Below are 24,342 nucleotides of genomic sequence, written 5' to 3' on the forward strand. Positions count from 1 at the left end.
GTACATTCAGAAATCTTTTGCATCCAATATGCAGCAGGTCAAATCCTTCCTGAGGCTTTCCATGATATCTAAATTACTGTAGTGTACTCAGCTGTTAGCAGAGATTGAATTTCTCAGTGTTTTCTCCCAAAGTCTGTAGCATATCTCAGGGTTGCTATAAAACCCTACCATAGTCATTGTTAGAATGAGTTTGGCCCCTGTTTTTTCCTCCTTCAGATTGGTCTGTGCTGTTATGTATGAGGAGTGGATGAGAGAGCTGGGTTTGTTCAGTCTTAAGAGAGGTCTTAGGTGGGATGTTATTGATGCCTTTAATGGGAGGGTGTAGAGAAGGAGTCAGTCTCTTCTTGCAATTCATGGTGAAATAAAAGAGGCAATAGACACAAGTTACAACAAGGGAAGTTCTCTTTGGATATTAGGATTTTTTTTTTTTTTTTTTTTTTTGCCATGGGAGTGGTCAAATATTAGAATGTGTTGCCCAGAGAGGTTGTGGGGTCCTCATCCTTGGAGATAATCAAAACTTGACTGCACAGAGCCCTGAGTAACCTGCTCTAAAATTGGCCCTGCTTTGACTGAGGGGTTGGACCAGGTGACCACCAGAGATCTCTTCCAACTTAGGTTATTCTATGAGAACATGATTAGGATGAATATTCCCACAAGCCCACTTCACCGGAGAAGACTGTTGAATTTTTAAAGCCCATTGCTGTACAAGGTAACAAACTAAGAAAAACAAAACAGTGTATGCTCAGCTACAATGGCCAAATAAGAAAACAAAGGCATATTTTTACAGAAAAACAAACTCCATGAGTTTACTGAAATAGGATGAGCATTTTCTAATGGGTTTGATGCATCTCCCAAAAGGTACACAGGAGAAACACTGAGTATGAAGGAGACTACATTAACTAGAAAACTGTAGATACCATAAATGAAAGAGATTTTTTTCTTCTTTTACCTTTTCTATGCCATCATAGCTGGAAAAATGTTATGTGGAGCATAAATGTTTTATTAGTAATTTGGCAAGACTGAGGGACATTTGAAGTAGCAGGCATATTTCTCTATTTATTAAATCAAGCTGTAAGTCTCTGCAGTCACCTCATTTCTGCCTAAAGTAGGATCCAAGGTTGAAAGTAAAGGGCCTGTAACTCACCTCTGGAAAAAATGGCATTCATAGTGAATTGGCGTTTGGGGTATTCATTTAGAAGAATGGGCATTGTTCACTGGCTTGCTTCTTCCTTTATGGTGTAAAGGGTCATTGGATAGATTCCCTCAGCCAGGCTCGTTGACAGCAAGATTAATGCACTGAGCCATTCCTCAAAAACAGCTCACCTGAAGAATATGGTTGTCTCTCACAATCATGAGCATTTCTCATCTGCGTCCTTGTCTCAACCAAACTACATTAGAAGAATGAGGAGTCTCTAAAGCTCCAATAGAGACTGCCTGGAAGCTCAATGTGCTGTCTAATGCAGTTTCCTGCCTCCCAAAGATGACATGGCTATGTCATAGTATCAAGTATTTCCACAATGTATGCCCTACATTTTGATTGCTCTCATCACTTTGCAGTTCAGAGAAAAAAGGCATTAGTGGCAATTTTTTAATTCTTAATAGAAGAAAAATATTTTCTTGAAAAGTTTGAATTTATCATCTGCAGAGGTAGATGTTGTGCAGAATTATAGGATGTGAACAGTGCCCACTGGGCCTGTCTTGCTTGTCAAGATAGAGCTCCCAGATATTTCAGTGGGTTTAGGGACTTGGGTCATCCTGGGAGGATAATATTTACAAGCAGTTTTTGCTGTCAGAGTGCTTAAGCACATTAATGCTCTGTGTATGGACCTGTCAGATTTACAGGGCTGATCTTGTCCTGCATTAAGGCAGTTTGTTTGGTGCAAATCTGATCTTCAGATTTCTTTAGAGTTTTTTTTTTCTGGATGATGGTAACTCTGGGGAGCAGAGAGCTTTTAGTAACTGCAAAGAACCTTTTGCCCCCCCTAACTGGAACAGAGGCAAGGGCAGTATTTAAGTAAAAGTCTGGTTTGCACACTGGGGCTGTAAACAACTATCATTCTTTGGACTGCTTTAAACTTGCTGAGAGGCTTGTTAATGCTCAAAGGCCCATGAACATCAAATGGCATAGCCAATGTGAGCATCTGGTGAGATATACTGCAGAAAGCAGTCCTCCCAGAAGCGTGCTACATATTCGGGAAAAATTACTGTTGCTTAGATATAAGCCAGCAGTCAACTCAGAAAGATCAACCCAAACTCTATTAACATGCACGTGTGATTGTATTGAAGTGCCTGCGACTAAGAATTTATTTATATGTACTTTCAAAAAGGGAAGGAAGATCGACGTCTCTAATCAAACCTTTTCCTCTGCTGCCAAAGGATAGCTGAAGTCTATTGGGCAGAACTGTTGAAACAATGAAAAAACTGAATCTAATAAAGCCTGGGAAGAAAAAAATGTTGCACTCTGTGGGAGGCACTGATTTGTTGCCTCAATTTTGCTTTAGTTGAAAGCGGTTGTTCGTAACATCCCCCTTTTGTAGCTTCTGGTCATGCTGAAACAGCATTCTACCTGCATAGGGTAGATGGGTAATATGAAATATCTTCATGCCAACATGGAGACCTGGTATGCTTGGCTGTATACTGCCATTGAATTCCCTGTTGTCATCAGACTGTTGATAGTTGAGGACTTTACTGATGACACTAAACAGCAATTTTGGTCTGTAATTAAGTTTGATTTCCTCGGTTCATTATCTAGAATCTACGGAAAGAATGTGTAACATTTTCGATGGAAAAAAATTGCTTGCTTGCTTGCTTGCTTGCTAGCTTTTTTAAGGGTTTGTAGGAGAGGCGCTTTGGGAACTAAAAGCTTCTATCTCCTTGAAAAAAATTAAGACATCAATAAGCATTGCTAAAAGATGCAGCAAGAGCAGCCTCTGTGGATATGGGGCTATTGCCACATGCCTGCAATAGGTAAATTCTCTCCTCGATTAGGAAATGACATTCACAAAGCCTAGTATTACAAGCCTAGCATAGGACTGACCACACAACACACGAGGAAAACTGTGTGTGTGTGGTCGCAGTCCTTCAGGGATCCAGGCTGGCTGCAGAGAACCCAGCAGGGAATTAGACTCTGCTCATAGGGAAATTGGCTGCATGCTATTTGGAATCACCTGACAGAAAAATATTGCAGTGCCAGTACAGTGGCTTAACTAGCTAACAGGATAAGTGGAATATATTGCATTCAAGAGCTGGATTAATTCTGTTAACAGAGTGAGGGTGGTAGCTGAAGCACTGCCGCTAATTAGGGCTGGATTTTCAAAGTGGTGCCTGGGATTATAGCCATAATTCTATCAGTGACCGAGTCATGGAGCTCAGCTCTCCATTTGCTCTTTTCATGATTCACTCCTTGCGTCCCAGCGTGCTCTGCAGTCCGAGATACAGAGGAAGTCAAGTGATGGGGAGAAAGGAAGCACTTTTTAAGTCCATATTTATTTAGTCAGAGTTTTTCCTAAAACTATTCCTTTTTAAACTCAGCACTGGGAGAAATGGGAGTATTTATGCATTCTCAGGAAATCCATTGAGGGGAATTTCCTCTCTGAAGAGTCTGATATAATGTGAAGTATGAACTTGGGACAACGTCTTACCTTCTTTTACTGTAGAAGGGTCCTTCACTGCTGAGCTGTGGAACGGCTGTGTAGCTGTCTTCTACTTGCTCAAAGGATTGTCTTAATATTAAGAGTTCAGTGAAATCAAGAGGCCAACAATAAAAGACAGCAAAACTAGGTTAGAGGAGAAAAAAATTTTGAGGAACCGTTCTTGGCGCTTGTGTCACGTATATTGTTCTGTTAAAACACGAGCTGAAAGCTGATTTAAATGGACATCAGCAAAGCAGTGCAGAGCAGAAACTGGTACTATGCCTCTGTGTCACTCTGCTGTGCCTGTTAACCCGGAGAGTTTTGGACCTGTCTTACCTCTCAGGCAAATTGAAAGATGCAAACAGAAAGCAGGCAGAGTACGAAGCCTTGGCTTCCTCTTTTGCTCCTGACTATTGCATTCAGGCCATTAACCTTGTTTATTTCATTTTAAATCTGCAGCCAAATTAAGTCCTCTTGAAAAGCAGAGAACAGAGAACTGGAGCCTGAACCAAGCATAGTGTAGGCAGTTACTGGACAGCCTGCCTTTCCTCCCAGCTTTGCAATAGCCTATCTTTAGCTCCAATACATCTGGCACTATTGCGCTTTTCTTTTGCTGATGCACGATTTAGGACTGAGTAGAAGCCATTTTTCACTTGTGATGTGAACCAAAACAGGCCACAGGCTTCCCTTTTTGCAAAGATCATTTTTATCTTGTCTACTGCTTTTCACCCTTAAAGCTGCCATATACAAACAAAAAATACTTTGTTGCTTTACTTTTGTATTCTTAGCTTTTTTTCACTGTGGACTTCCAACTTTCATACAAAGAACTGCTTTTAGTTAAAAGAGTTAATAAAAGATTCATCTTGTTAATAGATAGGCTAGGTCCAGGCTTGAGCTGTGCTAATTTACAGTATCTGGATGTTTAATCTACATGAAATATTACTACAGTTACAATCTGTGCTGTCAATGTAAAATATTCTGGGTTTTAATTAACACCCTTTAGAACCGGAACTGTGTAGGATTAAGATTTAGATCACTTCCAGAATGTTTACCATAGGAAAAGTCATCATGTACAAACAGCTAGTGTCTAATGTCGCTGCTGTGTACTGTGTTTTAAATGCAAGAAACACTGGGTTACGTGAGATAATCCACATTAATTATGATCATTAAATGTTATCAAGTTTTACAGCAGAAGCTACTGAAGTAATTTGAAGCAGATTCTGGCTATCTGCGAAGAGTAAAATTTCTTAAACCAGAGGTTTCTTGTACTTACTAGAGAAGGGAATTTGCTTCATTTTAATCCCTTTGTCTGTGTAGTCACAGTGGCTAAAAATGCCCTTTTAGAGAGGAATGTATGTTACATAATGATAAGACTAAAGCATAACTATGTTTTTCTTTGTGTGTGTGTGGATAAAGGAGTATGTCCTTGTATTTGCCAGCTCTGCATGTCTAGATATGGTAGAAGCATGCAATAAAAACATATTAATCCTATTTCATATCAGCAGGACTTTTAAAATAGTTAGGTTGGGCTGCACAATACACAAACATACTAAAAGGATCTTAAAAACTTGCGCAGACCCTGCTTTACCAGCATGTGGGCTGCACGTGGCAAGGTTTTCCCTTAGTGGATACTTGGTACTGTTACAATTCATCTTCCTTTTGGGCAGCAGAGTTACCTCCTGCAGCACCAGGCAAACATGGTTACAGCCTCTCCCAGGCCTGGGTTCATGCTGTCCTTGTGTCCCAAAGCGTTTACCTTATCACAACCTAGAGGTACAAGGAGGCCAAAGAGGGACACCTGCAGTGGGCCATGGAGGCCAATTCAGTTTCAGGAGGAGGAATCTTGTCCCTGTTACTCCTCTATGTATCTGAATGGACCAGGGAAGCAAAAGGTATTTGAGGAGATATGTGGGGTTTCTTAGCTCCTGGTTAGATGAATTCCTGCTGATGCACATGAAGTTTTGTCTCAGTAAGAACTGATGGACATAATACTCTGCGATTTCTCAAGTTTTTTTTTTTTTCATAACGCTAACCATGGCAGTGAGGGAGTCTCAAGGACTCTGTTTGCAAATGTGTAGCCTACATTCTTTCTCGTTCAGGGTCACACAGCCTCATTCTAGCATTTGCAGGAACTACTCACAAGGAAAAGGGATGCTAGGAGAAAACTATTATTTTTAGCTTTCTGTCATCCTCTTCTGTCTTATATTTTTCCTCTCTACTGACAAAATGAACAACAATAGCAAACACGGACCTTTCCCAGAATTCAGCAAGTCCTGAGAGACTTGCATCTGGCCTCAAGTACCTACGCAGATTTTGCAGGTAGCCATGAGGTGCTCTGGAGATTGCTATGTGTGCTTCAGGAGTTGGGAAACTCTATACTAGACCAGAAAAAGAGTGTTTAGGGTGTGTGTATACTGGAGACTATTTCCGAGTAAGCACTGATACTTCCTTTAACCACTTGAGCACACACATTCCTATCATGGCAGTGACAGTTCTGATTAAGCAAGGAAAGTGAAAGAAGGTTTGAATCTAGTTCAGGAAACCGGTAGTCCTCTGAGAGATTCAGGTAGACTTGAATTTGCAGCTCAAGACCCTCTTGCTTAAAAAATTAGTAAACTAATTTAGACTGAGCTCTCATTTCAAAGGTATAAAGAACACTGAAGTTGTAGAGGGCAAATTACATTTCATCATTTTCATCCAAAGACATCAGTCTAAAATACCAAGCGATGAGATGAATGTTATTTTTTCTGTCAGCTAGCTGTGTTTTAACTGACAGTTGAGAAGATAGGTCTTTTTACCTCCCTATGACCAAATTCAAATTACAGTGACAAAACTGCAGATGTAATTGTGTTGTTGTCACAGAATCAGTCTGGATTTCTTTTACTGTGAATGACAAGAAGGAAGACTATGACCCATGCACTTTTTCATCTCAGGCTTCAAAACTTTCTAAATCCTTGTCAGAGCAGTTGTTAGACATAAATAGTGAGCATGTACTCAACTTCACCCTATACCATACAGAATGCTTTTAGCCTGTTCCTCACTACTGTATAGAATATGGCTATTACATTAGAAAATGGTACATCTGAACAGAAGCAAATAGTTTTTTCTTTTTAACCTAGAAGATTGGACTTAAACTGGAAGACTTTTCTCATCGCTTTTAAGTTCCCGAGCTGTTTGGTTTAATCCTGAAAACCTTACCTTCAGCTAGACAGAAGTGCAAACAAAATGACCTCGTGTTGTCAAAAAAATGAGGAGAGAACCCTTGCATGCTCAGCTTATTGCTTTATCTTTCCTCCCTCCCCACCATTCTTTTTGACTTCTTGAAACATCAATATTAAAGTAAAATTACTCTCCCAATCTTCATAATATCCTTGCCAGTGTGTTACTATACGTAATAATTTCTTCCTTTGAGAGAGGATGTGCTACTGTTCTTGAACCCGCTCTGGCACACACTCTGCAATGTCTGAAGCACTTCTGGGACCTGTATTTCAGGTGCGAAGGGGGAACCTGTGTGTGGTAAGAGAGACAGAGTCAAGAATCGGAGCTGAGGGACATGCGAGTTTTTAGTTGAAATGCTAGAGGAAAACACATACAGGTTTGGGGTGGTAGACCTGTATAGGCATTCAGGAGAGTTATGAGGCATTTAGGAAGTGTTCCGACTAGGATCTTGGTTTGGGGAAGTGGGGAGGGGAAGAAGAGCACAGGGAGGTAACTGTCACCTGGTGTTCGTATGCTGAAGTCTTTAATGACCTATCTATTCCGTTGAGTTGTGCCTCCATCTCCACCACTTTACTGGTGTGCTTTCCTTTTGTTGGCTGCCCGGACTCTGGTAGAATTGGACACATTTCAAAAGAGTGTTCTTGTGTGTTTAAAATTACTAAGGTTAAATACTAAACATTATCAAAATGACTAGCACTGTATCTCAGAAAGCTGTACTGGGATAAACTAAAGAGTATATAATTCAGTTACACAGCAGTGCTCTTTTTTAGTCTTACTTTCATATTGCAACTTCAGACACTGCTGATAAAGCAAGAGTCGGCTGCTGCAAGCAGCTGTGTACTTGACTCATCACACCAATATCCGTGGGAGTATTCTGGCTGTAGAATTCCTCTTATCAGGAGATGCTTATAAGGCTTGGTTTGTCTTTATGATAACGTTTGACCTTTTTTGACCTTTGAAAAAATCCTTAAGAATCCTTCAAAAGTAACCTGTTGCTTTTGGAATAATATGAGCTAGATGATAGGAAATACTGTATGTTTCTTGCATATCTCATATGCCATGGTATATTGAAATAGACCACAGTTGAAAAAGATCTGATATTTTTTCCATGCAGATTTTTTTTAAATTAGAAAACAACAGAAAGCATGATGTTTATAGGTGATAATCAGCCCTATTTTATTCTCACTAAGAGTCAATGTTATAGAGGGATTTGTAGTAACTTCATTTCTATGGATAGGAATCCCTGGCATTCTTTTTTTTAATTATTTGGAGTTGAGATTGGCAGTATTTGCTGTAGTTGTTGTTGCTTCTTGTTCATAGTTGTGTTATGTTCTTTAAAGACAAGCCAGTGAGTTGGAACCACCAGAGAAAAGGGAGATATCTCCTGGGCTTAGAGAGCACCAGAGCCTGTTCAGGGGAGGAAGCTGAAGAAAAGTCATAGCACAGAGTGGGAAGCCAGTGGTTCAAGGAGAGCCTGCAGTGAAGAGCAAGGAGCAAATAGCCAGTTTTAGGGACCAAAGGGGCTGCACAATGTCTGCTACAACTAGGAAAGTTGCTGATACTAGTCCTTGGAATAAGGAAAATTGGGATAAGTTGTTTAAGAGCTGACTCTGATGTAATTCATGGAAGCTGTATCTATACAGCGAAAACCAGAAGCACTTCGTAGCCCCTAGCTACAGATGTGCACACTAGCCTCATCCCACCTTCTTGCAGGGGTGAGAGCTAGGGCATACCCTCACTTTTCATTCTACCCCCTCCTCCCTGTGCCTTGATTTCCATGGGAAAGCATGGGGCAAATGGAAATTGGGGAAGCACTCCCAAAGGTCCTCTGTCTTGCTCGACTGAGGGGTGAACACTAAAAGGGACAGTGTGGAGTGTACCTGCTCCACAGAATAGCTAGGTCTTCTAGGAGCAAATCTAATTCATTTTTTCCCCTCAGTACAGCTTCCTCCACTCATGGGGTTGGACATTTTATTACTCTCCTTGTATTATGCCAAGCTTTACCAGTGCAGCTTCAGCCATGCTGGGAGTGCTTTGCCGGTGTAATATAGTAGTATAACTGTGCTGGTACAATTTCACCAGTGTAGATGCAGACCAAGAAGGGACATTTAATAGCAACTTATTTTTAAGTTTTGGACATGTTGATGTTTGCAGGACCCATCAGTTGCACCCCAGTCTGTTCAAAACATCAACTGTTAAACTGTTATTACTGATTTGTGTCAGAACTAGGAACCCTGGAAAAATGTTTAAGGGTTGCGAAAAAAGTGCATGTTTTGCCATATGTGCATATAAGATCAGTTGGCCCAGTCATTGTCCTGGACAAAATCATGGGAAGACTATGAGTGGTAAGTATTAAAGGATAATGCCAGTTAGTGTAGTAGTGTGAAAAATATGTTTCGACAAGGAAATTTGTAATTGTTTCTTGGTGAGATTACAGCTTCGTCTGATAAAGGTAACTGTATTCTTATCATAACATTCATCAAATACATTACAAATCTCTTAGTCACATATAATAATCTGATTTAAATTCTTTTCAGAAATCAATGGTGGCTTTATTAGATAGATTGAAATCTGGTTAGCTGAGAAGTCCAAAACTGTAATTGCAATTAATTAGCTGTGATCTAAGGGGGTGTTTCTGCTGAAATTTGTTCTTGGTCCGACTCTATTCAGTAGTCCTTGTCCCGTTTAAATAGTTTGTAAGAAACAAACTGATTGTGATGAAAAGTCAAGTCCAAAAGAGCTCATTTTTTTAAATGGCACCCAAATCCACCTTTTTTTCTTCCTTCAGGCGTCACTTGTGTCCTAACCTCTTAACTGTGCGTGTTTTTAGATCTTTCTAACTGTGCTACAGTGCCCCCTTCTCCAGGTTGTGAACCCTCTGGGGCAAAGAAAAGCCAGTTTTCCAAGTTAAGCTTTAGTACACAATATTTAGTATACTGAGCAATGAGTCACAGCTGAGTGTGACTTTAGTTATGGTTTCCTGGCAGAAAGTGGAACTTCGCTGCCTAAGTGCTCTTTTTTTCTTTTTTGTCTGAAAACCGAGCAGCAAGACTAGTGAGGAGCTGTGGCTTCCCAGGAGCAGAACAACACTTAGTCTGGCTCCCAAGTCAGTGGGAGGTAGTAACTGATAGCACCACCTCCCTGCCAAACTGTAGCCCGACTCATGACTGCGTCTCCTCTGCTGTGTGCAAGGAAACTGCAGCTAACAACTCTATCCCTCAGCTGATGCTGGTTCCTCCTGATGCCTTGCCTGGAGCAGGGGCACTTTTGCTGCCAGGTTCTGATCTCGGACAGCAAGTAGTCTATGACCTAATTTGCACACGCAGCAGCCCATCGATAAACTCGTTCAACCAGAGTCTAGTATTAAAACCCACAGAGTGGACCTGACCCCTATCCTGTGAGAGAGTACAAAAGGTCATCTTTTCATACTCTTTTCAGATTCACCCTCGGTATTTGTTGTTATCATAATTCGCACTTGCTGTTTGCACAGGCTATTAGTAAGCTCTCAGTGCTGTTTTTCGCACATGCATGCAGTAATTTTCCTGGAACAAGATTTTCTACTCTAGTAATAACAGTTTACAAATGCAGAAGTTACTATTAGAGGTGAGAGCCATATCCCCATCCTTATGTGCTACTTTCATCCCTTGTTTAATAAATAGTTCCTGTTTGGGTGAGGAACTACTGTATTTAAAATTACAGAATTATTTTTCTATCATTATGTTTTCCTAAAGAAAATCTTTCAGAAAGGGCTCACTTAGGCTACTAGTGGCCTAAATCATTACCTGGATTAAAACATTGTCTTGGTTAATAGTCATCTGGTTGATTCTTATTTGATTACACTGTAAAAAAGAGTTACTAAGCAGTTTGTCTGTTCAAGAGATATTGGAGACTCCTCTCTCTCACCATTATTCTTCTTCCAGCAGATTTTTAAAAGCATCACCAATGAAGATTCAATCCAGGGACAAGGAAGTCGGAGACTGATCAGTTTTTCACTATCAGGTAAGTCAGTGTTGATGTGGAGGTTTTAAGCCCAGAGAGCAAGAGACAAACTATTAAAACCCTTCTATTTACATATATATATATATACACACACACATATATATATGCATGTTTTTATGACTGTTGCTCTAGCAGTGACACTGAGATGGAGAACTAATATCTGTCCTACAATTATTGCCACATCCTTTTCCTTCAGGAAGAAGAGTTATGTGCTGAAGTGCCTTGTTCAAGTAGAGTTTTGGGGCCAGATTTACTTTAGGCAAAGCTTTTTCTGTTTATGATTAAATGTGATGCTGTGTATTTAGGTCAGAGAAAGCAAGAGCAAAGACGTGCACTTTGCTTATGGAGTGGAAGGTGATTGATTTGTGGCAGTCCTCTGTTTCTTGGAGAACACTTTCCACGGTCTTAGTCTGGACCTGAGACAGATCCACGTTCCATATACAGAGGTTTATTTTTATTGCTCAACTGTGACTCTCAGGCTTCTTGAGCCCATAGACCACTCTCAGTTCTCTAAATTTTCTGAAGGCTGCTGTTCACTCTCATTACTAGGCTTATCATTACAGTTTTAAAGGCTTAATATGGTTCCATGAAGCAGCTATGGACTATTCAGTCTGGCTTTGGTGACAACAATTTGGAAATCACCACTGTAGAAAAATTCAATTTGTCAAAGGAGGGTTATTGTGAGAAAGCTCCTCATTTTGGAGGTTTGCACTAGCTATTTGATTCCCATGTTTTTAGCTCCTGGAAGACAAGGACCAAGGTGCCAAACTTGACTTGGAAATTCTTTGGGAAAGTAGTATAGGGAAAAGAGGGTGGGTTTGATGTACTCCAGTTATCCTAATTTTTGATTGTTACAAGCATAGGCTGTAAAAAGACCTATACTTAGACAAGCATCATGTTACATGATTGCCTTGGCCATATGATTTATTTTAAGCTTTCCTCTTTGATGTCAACTGGAACTTTTGTGTGTCTTTCATATGAAGCCTGCATATTAATGCTTGTCCAAACTAGGTGCCCCACTGTGGTTCTGAAGAGGTTATATATGCTGTATGGCAGGCTGGACTGAGATTGGATGGGGTCCTTTTAACACAACACTTACTTGTGCGAGGTGGGACACTGGGCATCTAACCAGTCACATTCATTTGCTAAAGAAAACCACAGATTTAGCTCAACAGGACTTAAGAAGTAGAGTTGATTTTTTTTTTAATTTTCTTAAATACACTTACACCAAAAATCTTGCACAGAATTTGTAACACTATTCTGTTCTTTCAAATTCTTTGGCCTAGTAGGCCAAGACATGTTAAGAGTAATAATTTGTAAGACTGCTAAAAAATATTACCTTTGTGTGACCTTTTATAAACCAAACCATCTAATTTACAGCTGGATTCAAAGTACATAAGGGCCATGCCACATAAGACATTCGGGATATCTTATTCTAGTGGTTAAACAGCAATTCATTTACATTTGTATCACATCCATATTAAGAGCATCATCATGGCCAGGTATTTGTATAGCCCTGAGCTCACAATTATTTTATCAAAAATCTTTGGTATCAAAAGAGCCCAGCTTCAGTCTTTCTTCCTGAGAGCGTAAACTTGAGGCATTTCAGTTAAACAGATTAACACATCACAAGGATGTTTTTATTGCCTTCTTATCTGATCAATAAAAAATAATTATCATCTCTGTCAATGGCAAGTTATTGCTATTCCTGTATCTGTTACGCCAGCTAATAAAATTCAGACCAAGCTAGACCTTCCAGAGGCATAGGAAGGAAACAGGATCCCTTTCTGTTTATGCCACTGTAATAGCAAAGACCTCCCTACTGTCACAAATCCTTTCAGCTAACATAGACTGCTCCTTCTCACTATCCATCCTTCAGTATTAGCATACTTTCACTGTCATTAATTAAAATTTATGTTCCAAAATTATGGGGTGATTTTTTTAAATTGTAACTAAGTTTAAGGCCATTAGTTTTCGCCTGGGGACAATTGTGTTGAGTACTGCACCAACAAAGCCATGCTGCCCCAAATGGTATTTCATCTAAAGAATGCAAGGAGAGCTATGCTTTTTATTGTATGAATGTTTTAAGAGACAGAGTTGATAGAATGAGAGAAAAAAGTCTAGAAGTAGACCAAATCCCCCAAACTGCCAAACAAGATCAGTCCATGATCTTGTTTGCTCTACTTGCCTATACACTCCAGTAAGACCCTATTTTGAAAAGAGTTTCTCTGTAAAAGTTTGTGGCAGAACTGTTTGTTCCTTCTGTAGTTTTATTCAGAATTTGCTTGGACAAAATCACACTGGTTTTATTGGAAGTTTTGCCTGAGGAAAGATTGCTAGACTGGATAAAGAAGTTAACCAAAGAAAAAAGTATAAACCAATGCTTTAGGGCAAAAGGAAATCACAAACTTCTTGAGAACAGAAAGATGAGAGTTTTTATTACTTTGGTAGGAGGTTTGTTTTCTGAGTATTTGCTGCTTGGGAAACTGGAAGTTGGTCCTGTGAAAGGTTAGTTCAGATTAATAGGTTCATTAAGAACACTGATTGCAAAGAAGATAATTTCCCCATGATTAGGCTTCTTAATCTTTTATATGATGACTGTATTATTATAGCTTTCATTATATAAAATGCTAAGAGAAATATTATAAGCCTAATTTAGTTAGGTTTAATATAGGCTTTAAAGAAAACTATACAGCTACTTTGCATTTATTTTCCCACATGACTTTGCTGCTGTTACCATGGAATGTCACACTTCGGACAAGGTGACTGAAAGTGTCAGAGCTCTCTCACATGAAACACAGAAAGAAGAAATGTGCTAAGGTTCCCCAGATGTACTAACCACTTCACCAAAAGGTCATCATTTAGCACCTGTAAAATGCTTTTGCTGAAAGCCCTTGAACACATCCTTTTGGCTGATATAGATACAAAGTGTTATAATGAGTTCTGCATGAGATAGCTCCTGCATTTGTCCTTTCTCAGTTCTACCCCACTGCTCCTTGGTATAAGCTATATATTGTGTTCAATAACTTCTCTCAAGCTTTAATATTTCACACATTTTATGTATTTGCACCCTCTTTATTTACAAGTGTTCTTGTGGCAGAGATGACTAGAAGAGCAGGAATTCATCCTTATCACACTGCCCTGAAAGTTTTGTTACCCTCTTTTTATGTAGCTTTTAGACCAGATATTCAGGTAACGTCACTTTTCAGTTCTTGAAGTCAGCATCTAAATCACAACTGAAAATAGTATTGAGTCCTCTAAAAGTGATTTTGAAAATTATACTCACCATGAAGTGCTTGACCAAAATCCAGATCTATAACATACAGTATCTTCCAACCGTTTTTTTTTTTTTTCTAGTGACTGATTTTATAACAGGAGATGGGTGTCCAAATTTATGATAGCTTGGGCTATAGTTCAGCTTTTAGTCATTATTTTTTTTTATTATTGCTATAAACCTACCCCTTCTTCTACCCTCTCCAAATCAAGCTAACCTGCCTAGTTGTATTCTTCATAAACCTGAATTACTAATCATTTGAGTTTTTCTTACTCTTCAGAGCTTGTGTTAAGACGAGGTCTCTTTCTGCTACCCCCAGTACACCTGTGCCTACAAAATACTGTGGTGCTCTGAACTAACAGATTTAAAGGCCTAAAAAGGTTTTGAGTTTAACTAGTGCAATATTGTGTGCAACACAGTCGCCATGATCGCCACAGTCGCCACAGATCCATGATGTGGAGCTCAATAGCTTGTGTTTGGCTCAATCGTATCTTACAGAAAGGCATGTACTCTGTAGTTAAGGATAACAAGAGGTGGTTCTTTGCTCCAGTGAGCAACCACTGGCAGTCCTAAGAACCCCCTATTCATTGTTAAAACTGTTCACAATGGCAGTTCAAACTCCTCCTGTATTTCCCTTCTCAGTGAAGACAATTAAACAAGTAGCCTGTCTTTCAGCCATTTTTGAATAACTAATTTTTTCATATCTGTTAATGTATTAATAGACCTGTTTTCTTCCTCATAATTCTTCTACCCCTTCTTGATACAAATGAGAATCCCTTTTGTATTCCCTTAACACTTCCAGCTAGAAAAAAATCTTTTCTCCTTTTTTCTACTGTCTTTAATATGTTGCCTGGTAGTTTCATTGTGACAGAAGTGTTCTGTGTTTATCTACACTACTTAGTACTTTTTTTTAAAGTCTGAAATCTTTAAACACCTCCTTGTGCAGCTACACTGGCCAATTCTTAATGGATTCTTTTTCTTTTGAAGAGAACTGGAGTCTATAGATTTTTGAGAAGAGAAAGGACCACTGCAGTTATCTGGTTTAACTTCTTGCATGTTGCTGGTTACAAAACCTCATTCAGTAGCTGATCAAGTCAGTTATCTATTGTATACTATGCAGTACCTTTCTCTAATCCTCTTCATTGTTTTGCCATATTGGATTTTAATAGTCCTGTCCCTGCACATTATTGTTTTGATTTCTAAAATTCCATAATATCTGCTGTCTTGAAATCTAAACCAGATGCAACACTGCCAAACCTTTACTCACTTTCCTTACTATGAGTTCTAGAATTGTGTACTAACAACTGCTGCATGACTCAAAGTGGCATTTCCAAGCCAATACAATATTGCTATCTCTGACTGTTAAAATATTATTATACTACTGGTAGCTACAGTTATCTCTATTACTTTATAAGCATGTAGCTGAGAGGCAATACTTACATGCCTGCTGTTGAATCTTGAACAAGCAGGGGGTTATCATCCCTTGCTTTGAAATCACCACTATGTCTTATGTAGCTTAGCCCGGTATATGGATTGCTGCCCTCTGAAATAGGTCATACCTGCTCTGGTCACACTCTACGTGGTGCACTCAACAAAAGAAACACAGACATATTTGCACCCTGCCGAATATCTCACCTCATTGATAGTCAACCCAGATACCAGTTCTGTTCAAGTACATTTATTCAGTGTCAGAACCTGAGTTAACAGCTCTTTGAAAATTCACAAAGGAAAACCGAAGGAAAATGTTTGATCTGTCCATTGATATCTTAATTAGAAATTCTTTTTGTGATGATGGATCATGAAGATGGTTCGTTGTGCCTTGATGCGTGAACTATCAGAATCTCAGTAAGATCATAGTGAATAATTTTACTTTTTGCCATTAATGAGCAGATTATGGAGAGCATAAATTCTGCTTGCGTATTCACCAGTCTGAATTTGACTGTGGTCTTTCCAGTGCCCCTTTGGTCTTTCCCATGCCTTAGCAACTTTGCAATACTTCATTCGGTATGTTTTTAGATATGTTCTGGGCCAGTTTGGCCTGTCTGAAAGATGTCTTCATCTTCTCAGAGGCTCAAGTGACTCATGGGCAATATGTATCATTTCCTGGTTCTGGAGAGATTGAGAACACAGGGCGGGTACACTAAGTAAGAAAAATGTGAGTTTAGTGAGTTGACCATAGAATTGCTGGAGCTTAATGATCTTTCCCAGAAGCATCAATATAGATCTCTGCAAGAGAATTGCTATCATCACTTGGATGGTGCTTGGAGACACGAAGGACATTCAGTACATGATTGGAAAGAACTTGCCAACTGTATTAGAATATTAATATCAGCTTCTCAAATAGCTCTTCTACTCAGTGGCCTTTGACCCCTCTGCTGGTTGGCAAACTCTGTCTTCAGTAGAGTAAAATTTACACCACCAAGAGACTAGAACGACAGACTCTTCTTGGGACACATAAACTGAGCAGAATATTCTTGTATATTATTTCTAAGAAAGTTCTTCCACAGCTGTTGGGGAAAGCTTCTCATCTTTTGCGAGAACAGCTTCCAGCTTCTTTAACATACTACTCACAAACTGATGACCAGACAAACCATAATTTGTTTAGAAAACAGACTGCTGCAGAATCTGGTTATCACACTGATTTTTCCATCCCTTTCTGTCATGCTCCTACAAGCATGGGTCTGGTCCCCTACCTCTGCTGCATTCACAGGGGACTGGAATACCATCCTTGGTTTTGCTGACCATTATGATCTCAGAATCTCCTTGCTGTGCATGACAAAATGTGATTCTCATACCCAAATCATACCTCTGCCCTGCCCTTTGGAAAGCTTAGTCACTTGTATTGAGGCAAATTGAAACCAGGTAAACACAGATGTGTTTGAGTTGTGTCTGTCAGAATGGATTAATATCCCAGCCTAGTTCCATGTTTTGCCACTAAAAACACAGCAGTTTCCAGACTGTCACGAAGAAACCATCTCCATTACTAATCACTCAGCAGTGCCACAGAGTTTGCAATGCTGCGTGGAAAATTTAGAGTGGTCCTTTGCAACATAGACGGGGAGTCTGTGGCCCAGTTTAGGGACAGAGGCTACATGCATGCAGGTGCACTAGAGCAAAGGTTTCCTAGATCTCATGCAGACCTTCAGAAATCTGCATGTCTGAAAAGGAAGCCCTCAAGTTGGAATAAATTGATAACTCACTTGGAGAGAGCCGCTGATAGCCGTTAGTATCCAGTGCAGTGAGCCTGGGTGCTTTAGAACACATCTCTTGCAATCGCTGAACATCTGCAGTGGTGAAAGACCTGCTGGTTGCTGTCTCCACCTGGATTCCTTCCTTCTGTCATTTTCACAAGCGATCACCTGACATTATCAAACATATTGAGGTATCTAACCCCCTTCACACGAAAGTGTAATTTATGAGTAGATGTGAAGTTGACATATGGTATATTAGTAACTTTTTAAATAGACTGGATGAAAATATACCTTTGAAAAGCAAGGATGAATTATGTTGGTAGCATTTCCTCATATGCTTCCAAGAAACAGACTGTAAAACTGCAGGATACAGCAAGATAAATCTAAGCCTTCTGGAATTCATTGGTTTGACCAAAGATTTAAACTCAGTTAATCCTAAAATGTCACTTATAAACACTGAGTATCTTCAGAGCCTTTCTCTGAAGACAATGAAGATAAGAGAGAAATATTTTCATATGGGGAAGCAGAATAGGTGGTGGTATTATCCTTCTGTTCGGATGTTACAGGGGGCCCCAGCAGTGCTAACAGAGTACCAGAAACACACCTGGAAATTTGAGGGCTTTTTATTCTTCTTGCACCTTTGGGTGGGAAGTTACAACATTCTTGGGTCCCACATCAAATTGATTTTTTTTTTTTTTGTGGATGTTTGAAGATGCCCATGTAGCCTTATTCAGAGCTTTTGTATTTTTGATACAGTGGGATATCTGTCCTTGAGACAGCTAATTCTGCTATTCCTACAAGTGTGTTAGACATTAAAAATGGAAGTTGCTAACTGACTTTTTCACATAATTTAGTGTATTATGCAATTTTAGCAAGAAAATTACATAGAGAAATTTCCTGCTGTGTGCCTGGTTAAATCACTTCTCTCATCCAAATACAAAAATTAGAGTACTAATTAAGGTTAGGAGTACATTCATCCTCATGACTGTAATTAATTCCCACAAGTGAGAAAAGGTTGGTAGGTCTAGATAATTATCAGCTTATGAGGAATATATATGTATATGTATGTTCTTTATGATACATAGTGCATATGTGTATATAATAAAGTGCTAGTAATCTTAATTTCTATCAATAACCCATTTCTCTGCATAGCATTACACAAAGATAGTACAGTTCCTCTTTGAAGGAAAAAAAAGAGAAACATATATAGCAATAAATATTTCAGTTTGAGAATCTTTTGAGGAGACATCAGAGAAAAAGAAAATAAGATCCCAGAGGTATTTCTTTCCTCTTATATGTTAGCAGCCTTACACTGTTACACTGCTGGAGCCTTGTCATTCATAGTTCTTGTGCAGTCTTGGTTTCTAGTTCCCAGCATGTACTTCTAACAGTACAACTCCACTGCAAAACAGTTTGCCACTAAGGATTTCAGCAGGGCTGGTAGATAAAATACGTGCTGGTTACACAGAGATTGCCCGCTCGGAAAAGAAATCTGTGTTATCAGTTTGAACCAGATCATTTTCTTTGTGTAATGCTGTTGCTAGGACCATGGCAGTACGTATTGTCAGCAAAGTACTTTCAGATGAGCCATTAATCGTGATATTCACTATTTTTATTAATTGTTAGTGTCACAGAGACACAAGAATGGAATTCTTAAAATACAGTCTGTTTCAGGCCCATCCATCCAACAGCTTTTGAAGTCTCTGCCATAGGAATTGCGTGCTGGAATATATGATTAAAGTCAGTCAGAACACAAACAATTGCTTTTTAGCTTGCATATTTTATTGCACTGGATCTTACCATAAGTTAAGGAAGCAAAATACAACTTGGTGTATCTTAGCCCTGTTCAGCTGTTTTCTGAAAAAATGCGGAAATTGATTTGGAAAGTCTATGAATTTCAGATTCATCCAGAATATCTTCCTAGAGGGTTTCATGTGGTCTCCTGTAACCTGCTAGAACAATTGTTTTTTATCAGTTAAAAGAGAATGAAAGTACTGTGAAAATTAATGTTTTGAAATCCTCCCTAAAAACAAAAATTACCTATTTAACTTGTATATTTAGGAATACATCTAAGCAGTTCTGGAAATTGTCTTGATTAATATTTTGTGTGTCTTTCAGACAGCAAGAGAAAGCAAGTAGTACAAATGCACTTCACTGCTTTTTGCCCTATGTGAAACAAAGCTTTAAACAGAATCTCCGTACAAAGAATGGTGGAAAAGAAATTAGCTATTGAACTCACTAATAAAAGCAAGTGCTTATATTTACCAAAGAAAGCTTAGGAATGGATCTGGAAAAAGAGAAAGCCAGAGGCTTCAGTTTGTAGCTTCTGTTCAGCAAAAATTAGTGAGATACCTATAGATTGTTTTGCATTTTATTGTCTTCAGAGGGACAAGTCATAACAGACTGTATGTCTTTCTTCAGGACCTTTTGGGTAAATTTTGAAATAAGTGCCTGCATTTTTGTCTGCATGACTCATATTATGCTCCCTGGGAGTTCTGCAGCTAAAAAGGTCTGCTCAAAACTTGGGTAATATATGCATGAGTTTTCCAAAGTTAGTCCAGGGAAAGCTAACCCCTGTAGGGAAGGAAACATTTTAAAGTGGGGGGAAAAAAAGAAGTAAAATGATTTTCCCTGTCTAACAGCTAAATCTCATAGAAACAGAAAATTAAACCCTAGAAGACATACATTGGGTACCTAAATGCCACATCTATGTGATTAGATGAATGGATCTCTTTTTCAGAGCAATCCTGTCACTGGAGTCAGGCTGAGCAAGTGCTCAGCTCCTTAGAAAAATCAGCAGATCACTTTTATTTAGTTGTATAAATATTGATGTAGAAGCCACATTTCCCTGCACAACTGAGTTGTAAAATTTACAATTTCATTATATAATGCTTTGTAAATTCTATACAACTAGATTATTATGGTTTGGCTTTAAACTACCTCACAAGAAACATGAGGTTTTTTATATTCCTGCCATATTATTTGAATTCCTCACCAATTCCATGTTTAGTTCTCCTGACCTTCCGGAGGGCTGACAGGAATGTGAAAAATAATCAGATTATTTACCTTCTTTCAGATTTCCAGGCTTTTGGTCTGAAGAAAGGAATGTTTTTCAATCCAGATCCTTATCTGAAGATTTCCATCCAGCCTGGAAAGCATAGCATCTTCCCAGCACTTCCTCATCATGGACAGGAGAAGAGATCTAAAATCATGTGTAATACTGTTAACCCAATCTGGCAAGGAGAGGTAAGCAGTTTGTGTGTGTGTGAATACCTTTTCTTAAAACATGGAAATGACTCTAGCAATATCCTCTGAGTTTCTTGTGAAATCCTTTCTCGACTAAGTAGTTGTTGACCTAACTGCACTTGATGTACAGTTCATGACATCTTGTTTTAATGTAAAAGGCTTAATTTGCTACAAAGATGAATTTTAGATTAAAACTTTCTTGCCCTAAAGTACGTGTTATATTCCAGGGATGTAATTTATCAAATTGTTAATTATTGTAGGTAGGCATAATCCAGAATTGAAAAATAAACTTGCACAGTTAGAAATGCTGCTGCTAGATTATCACAGTGTTTTTACAAGGAGAGGACATATTATGTGAAGCAGAAAATAAAAAGAACCTATGTGCGTGATTGAAAAATGCCAGTAGTAATATAAATTAAAGGCAACTTTGGCACATTTGCCTATCACCTTGAAGTAGTCTGTAGTCTGCTGCTCCTTGTAGAAAGAGCTTAGTAGGTATTAATGAGATCTGAGAGCTCAATTGTTGCCTGCTGTTTTTAAATTACACCCGAAATGGCAACAGACAACAAAGGATGAGAAGTCTCTTCAGAATTAAAGGAGACTGACATAAAGGGTGTGATTTACTGTTGTTCCCTGTCAGACCAATATCTCCACTTCAGGAAAGAGTAAAAGTAAATAAATAGACTATATAAAATTATTCAAATTAAATGCAAATTGCAAAGTAGTTTAGGGATAATTAGGTCAAACTGCATAGATGTGGGAGCATGAGTGGAGAAGGACAGGAGAATCACTGAATGCTCCTTCCTTGCAGATAGTCTAGAAGTTAGGTAGCACATTGAGTTATGCGACATATGAGGTAATGCAGAGAAGGTAATATGGTGGGTGGGAGCACACCTCATAGATAGCCCAAGAAATGTGCCTTTTAGCAGGGATTTAATTAAGTAGAAGGCTCTGTCATGAAACATCTGCCCAGCTGCAACTTCTTTCTTGCTCCAAGCATCAGATGTATTTGGCTGAGGGATCCCAGATCAAGCTGAGGAGCTGGAACTGCCATGGAGGATCAGGGAGTTGACAGAGATGTTTCAATAAAGTACAAAAGAAACAGGCCTAAAGGTGAGGAAACATAAAGGGGAAACTTACTCTGTGTGTGTGTTACACTCAGTGCATGTGCATTGGCAGACGGTGTAGATGCCAGGAGTTGGCACTCAAAGCAGGACATAGGATATGGCTGTGGTCCCACCACACTGTCACAGCCAGAAGTTAACTGCTGAGGTGGCACACAAGCTGTCCTTATTCAGAGGGGAATGTATCAGCTGTGCCGAGGGAGGCCAAGAACAGGATTTTTAGATGCACTCAGTACTGCTCTTAACAAAGAAAACTCCCAGCCAATGCCTCTTGCTCTCACTGTAAGATCCTTTTGCATTGCTGGAGGATAAATAGCCAAAGAGTAAGAATGTGACCCTGATAAAATGTCAGGGGTCTCTTCTTCTCAGGCCGTGCAGGATGGCTGAATTTGTGGGCTGACATTTGTTTTCCAACAGAATTTTGCAGTGAGAAAAGGAGAAACAATGAAATGGCCTAATTATAGACATAGGAAAGCAAAAGAGCACAGCTGGCTTCTAGCTCCTCTGTTCAGCCCCGTGGTTTTCTTGATTGCATGTGAGCACACTGCTTCTCCTTTTCTGTTGTTAGCCTGTTAGTGGCTAAGGAGTCTAAAACAACAGAGTCATTATTCACATGTCCAATTTCTACCTTCTCTCCAACTGATAGTGAGATGTTAACTGCATGCACTTGGGTTGCAATCTACACACATCAGCTGGTCTGAAGTCTTTTAAAATTTTTTTTAGCACTGAAAAGCATATGTTGGTTTCTATTGCACAGAAGTTTTCTTCTGCTTTGTCCCTTTATGCCGCAAGGGAAGGAGGAAGACTACAAACTCTTGCTCTATTGTGGTGGTAGTCATTCTTCTGTCCACCCTTTACACTGATAGGTGTGAATACATGAAGTGAAAATCATTGAGGAATCACAGCTATTTCATTAAATGGATCAGTCACTAGGTTTTTTCCCCAAAAAATATTTTAGGCAATGAATTATTTTAGAAGGATGATTCTTTCCTAAGATTTTCTGTCACTATGCAATCTCTGCATGTCAGTAGAAGCCAGATGGTCTTTTTTTAATTGAATGATGTATGGCTGCTAAACTTACTTGACAAAGTCTGAAATAGGGAAATAAAACAGTTCATTCAATAGAAATGTCTGCACACTGGAATCTTTTATTTATGCTCTTGATTACCTTTCGGCAAATTCAGAAGTAAAAGAGTTGCCTTAGTTTTGTAGGGGCTCCCCACCAAAACAAAATCCTACAGACTGAGAGAAAATGATTCATTTACTTGCTTATGTTAATACACTCTGATACTCCCCCTCATATACTTAGTAGGTTGTTCTATTTGCATAATAACCACCTGCTTTATAATAACACTCTAGGAGCACCAGCCAATTTTTCATCCATGTCAAATGTAATATTGATGATGATCTTTATTTCACAAGCTATTCAAATACTATTCAGCACAAGTTATCCTGAATCAGAGCTTTTTGGTTGATCTGTTTCGTAGTGCTTTTTATACAAGAGGGCATAAGCAAATGGAAATTTCTTACAAAGAGATAAGAGTAGTCTGTGATATTTTGACACATGGGACAGGGCTCTGTGTGAGCATAAAGAGCCATCACACTGAGGACTGGAGGATTGTTCACTGAGGCAGGTCACAGTCCAGCTGGTATCTTGCTGTCGTAGAACAGGGTCATTTTGTGATGTTTCTGTACATTTTCATATGTTCGCAGAAGCATAAGATCAGGTTCTGCTAAGCCAGAGTGCAGAATATTGCAATGTGCAGTACTGATGAGTGATAAGTACTTTGGGAGAGATCCAGACTAGTAACTGATGGTGCCTAGGCCTCTACAGGATCACTGAGAAGAGGTAGGCAGCTACAAAAACAAACAAACAAAACAAAAGAAAAAGACAAAGATCTGGAAAATCCCCACAACAGAAATGTATTCGGACAGGGAATTTATTGCTGAATTGTGGTTAATGGTCCCACTTGTTTTCTTACTCCTGGTTTGACTTTCAATCTGGTGCATTCTTTGGCTACCTCTGTACTGATAAATAAAATAGGTCAGTTCCTGGAAGCCAGCCAACCCTGGACAGCTTGAATCTATGTGGTTAAACTCTCCTGTGCTCTAAAAAACAGTGACTGCATCCAAGTGGTTTCCTTGGAGTACTCCCTTGCTTATATTGACTTGTGTGCCATACCTGGCAGTTCTTTGGGAGAGTGTTTCTGTCTGTACAGGCCAAAACTATGCCAAGAACTGTGGACAGTCACGGACAATGCATGGGCCTGTGACTCTCTTTAGTATATGAATAACAGGGTTCCTGGTTTCATCTTGCCCTGACCGTAGCACTTGTCTCCACTCTCTACCTACATCTGGCTCTAACTGTCGGGTTTGACCAGCTCCATCACATCTGATACCCTGTGATTAGCCATGCCCAGGAGGTACCTCTAACTTATCAGGACCATTGCTCTGCCATCCTTTTCAGACAGAAGACAGCTGAGGGGAGCAGAATGCATGCTCATTAAAAGACGTCCACTGCAGGTGACAGTGATGCTGTGGATATATTTTAGATAGCAACTGGATAAAAACAGAAACAATCCAGACAGGAAGAATCGGAAAACAACCGTGTTGTTGGGTTAATGCCCTACTTAGTAGCTGCCAGGGTCATACCCCCT

At 39.3% G+C, this 24,342-nt stretch overlaps 1 protein-coding gene across 10 annotated transcripts in view; it reads left to right on the forward strand.

The window, feature by feature from the left end:
* The window catches only part of HECW1 (HECT, C2 and WW domain containing E3 ubiquitin protein ligase 1), a 272,955-nt gene that overhangs the window by 153,177 nt on the left and 95,436 nt on the right, over nt 1-24,342 (forward strand). For 9 of the 10 annotated variants that reach the window (XM_064506615.1, XM_064506619.1, XM_064506616.1 and 6 more), the window contains 2 exons: nt 10,772-10,850; nt 20,392-20,561. In XM_064506615.1, coding sequence (XP_064362685.1) covers nt 10,772-10,850; nt 20,392-20,561 — 249 coding nt within the window. The remainder of the gene's footprint in view (nt 1-10,771; nt 10,851-20,391; nt 20,562-24,342) is intronic. The other variant, XM_064506614.1, reaches the window with a different exon arrangement.

This window comes from Dromaius novaehollandiae, chromosome 2 (assembly GCF_036370855.1).
Source record: "Dromaius novaehollandiae isolate bDroNov1 chromosome 2, bDroNov1.hap1, whole genome shotgun sequence".
Taxonomy (NCBI): domain Eukaryota; kingdom Metazoa; phylum Chordata; class Aves; order Casuariiformes; family Dromaiidae; genus Dromaius; species Dromaius novaehollandiae.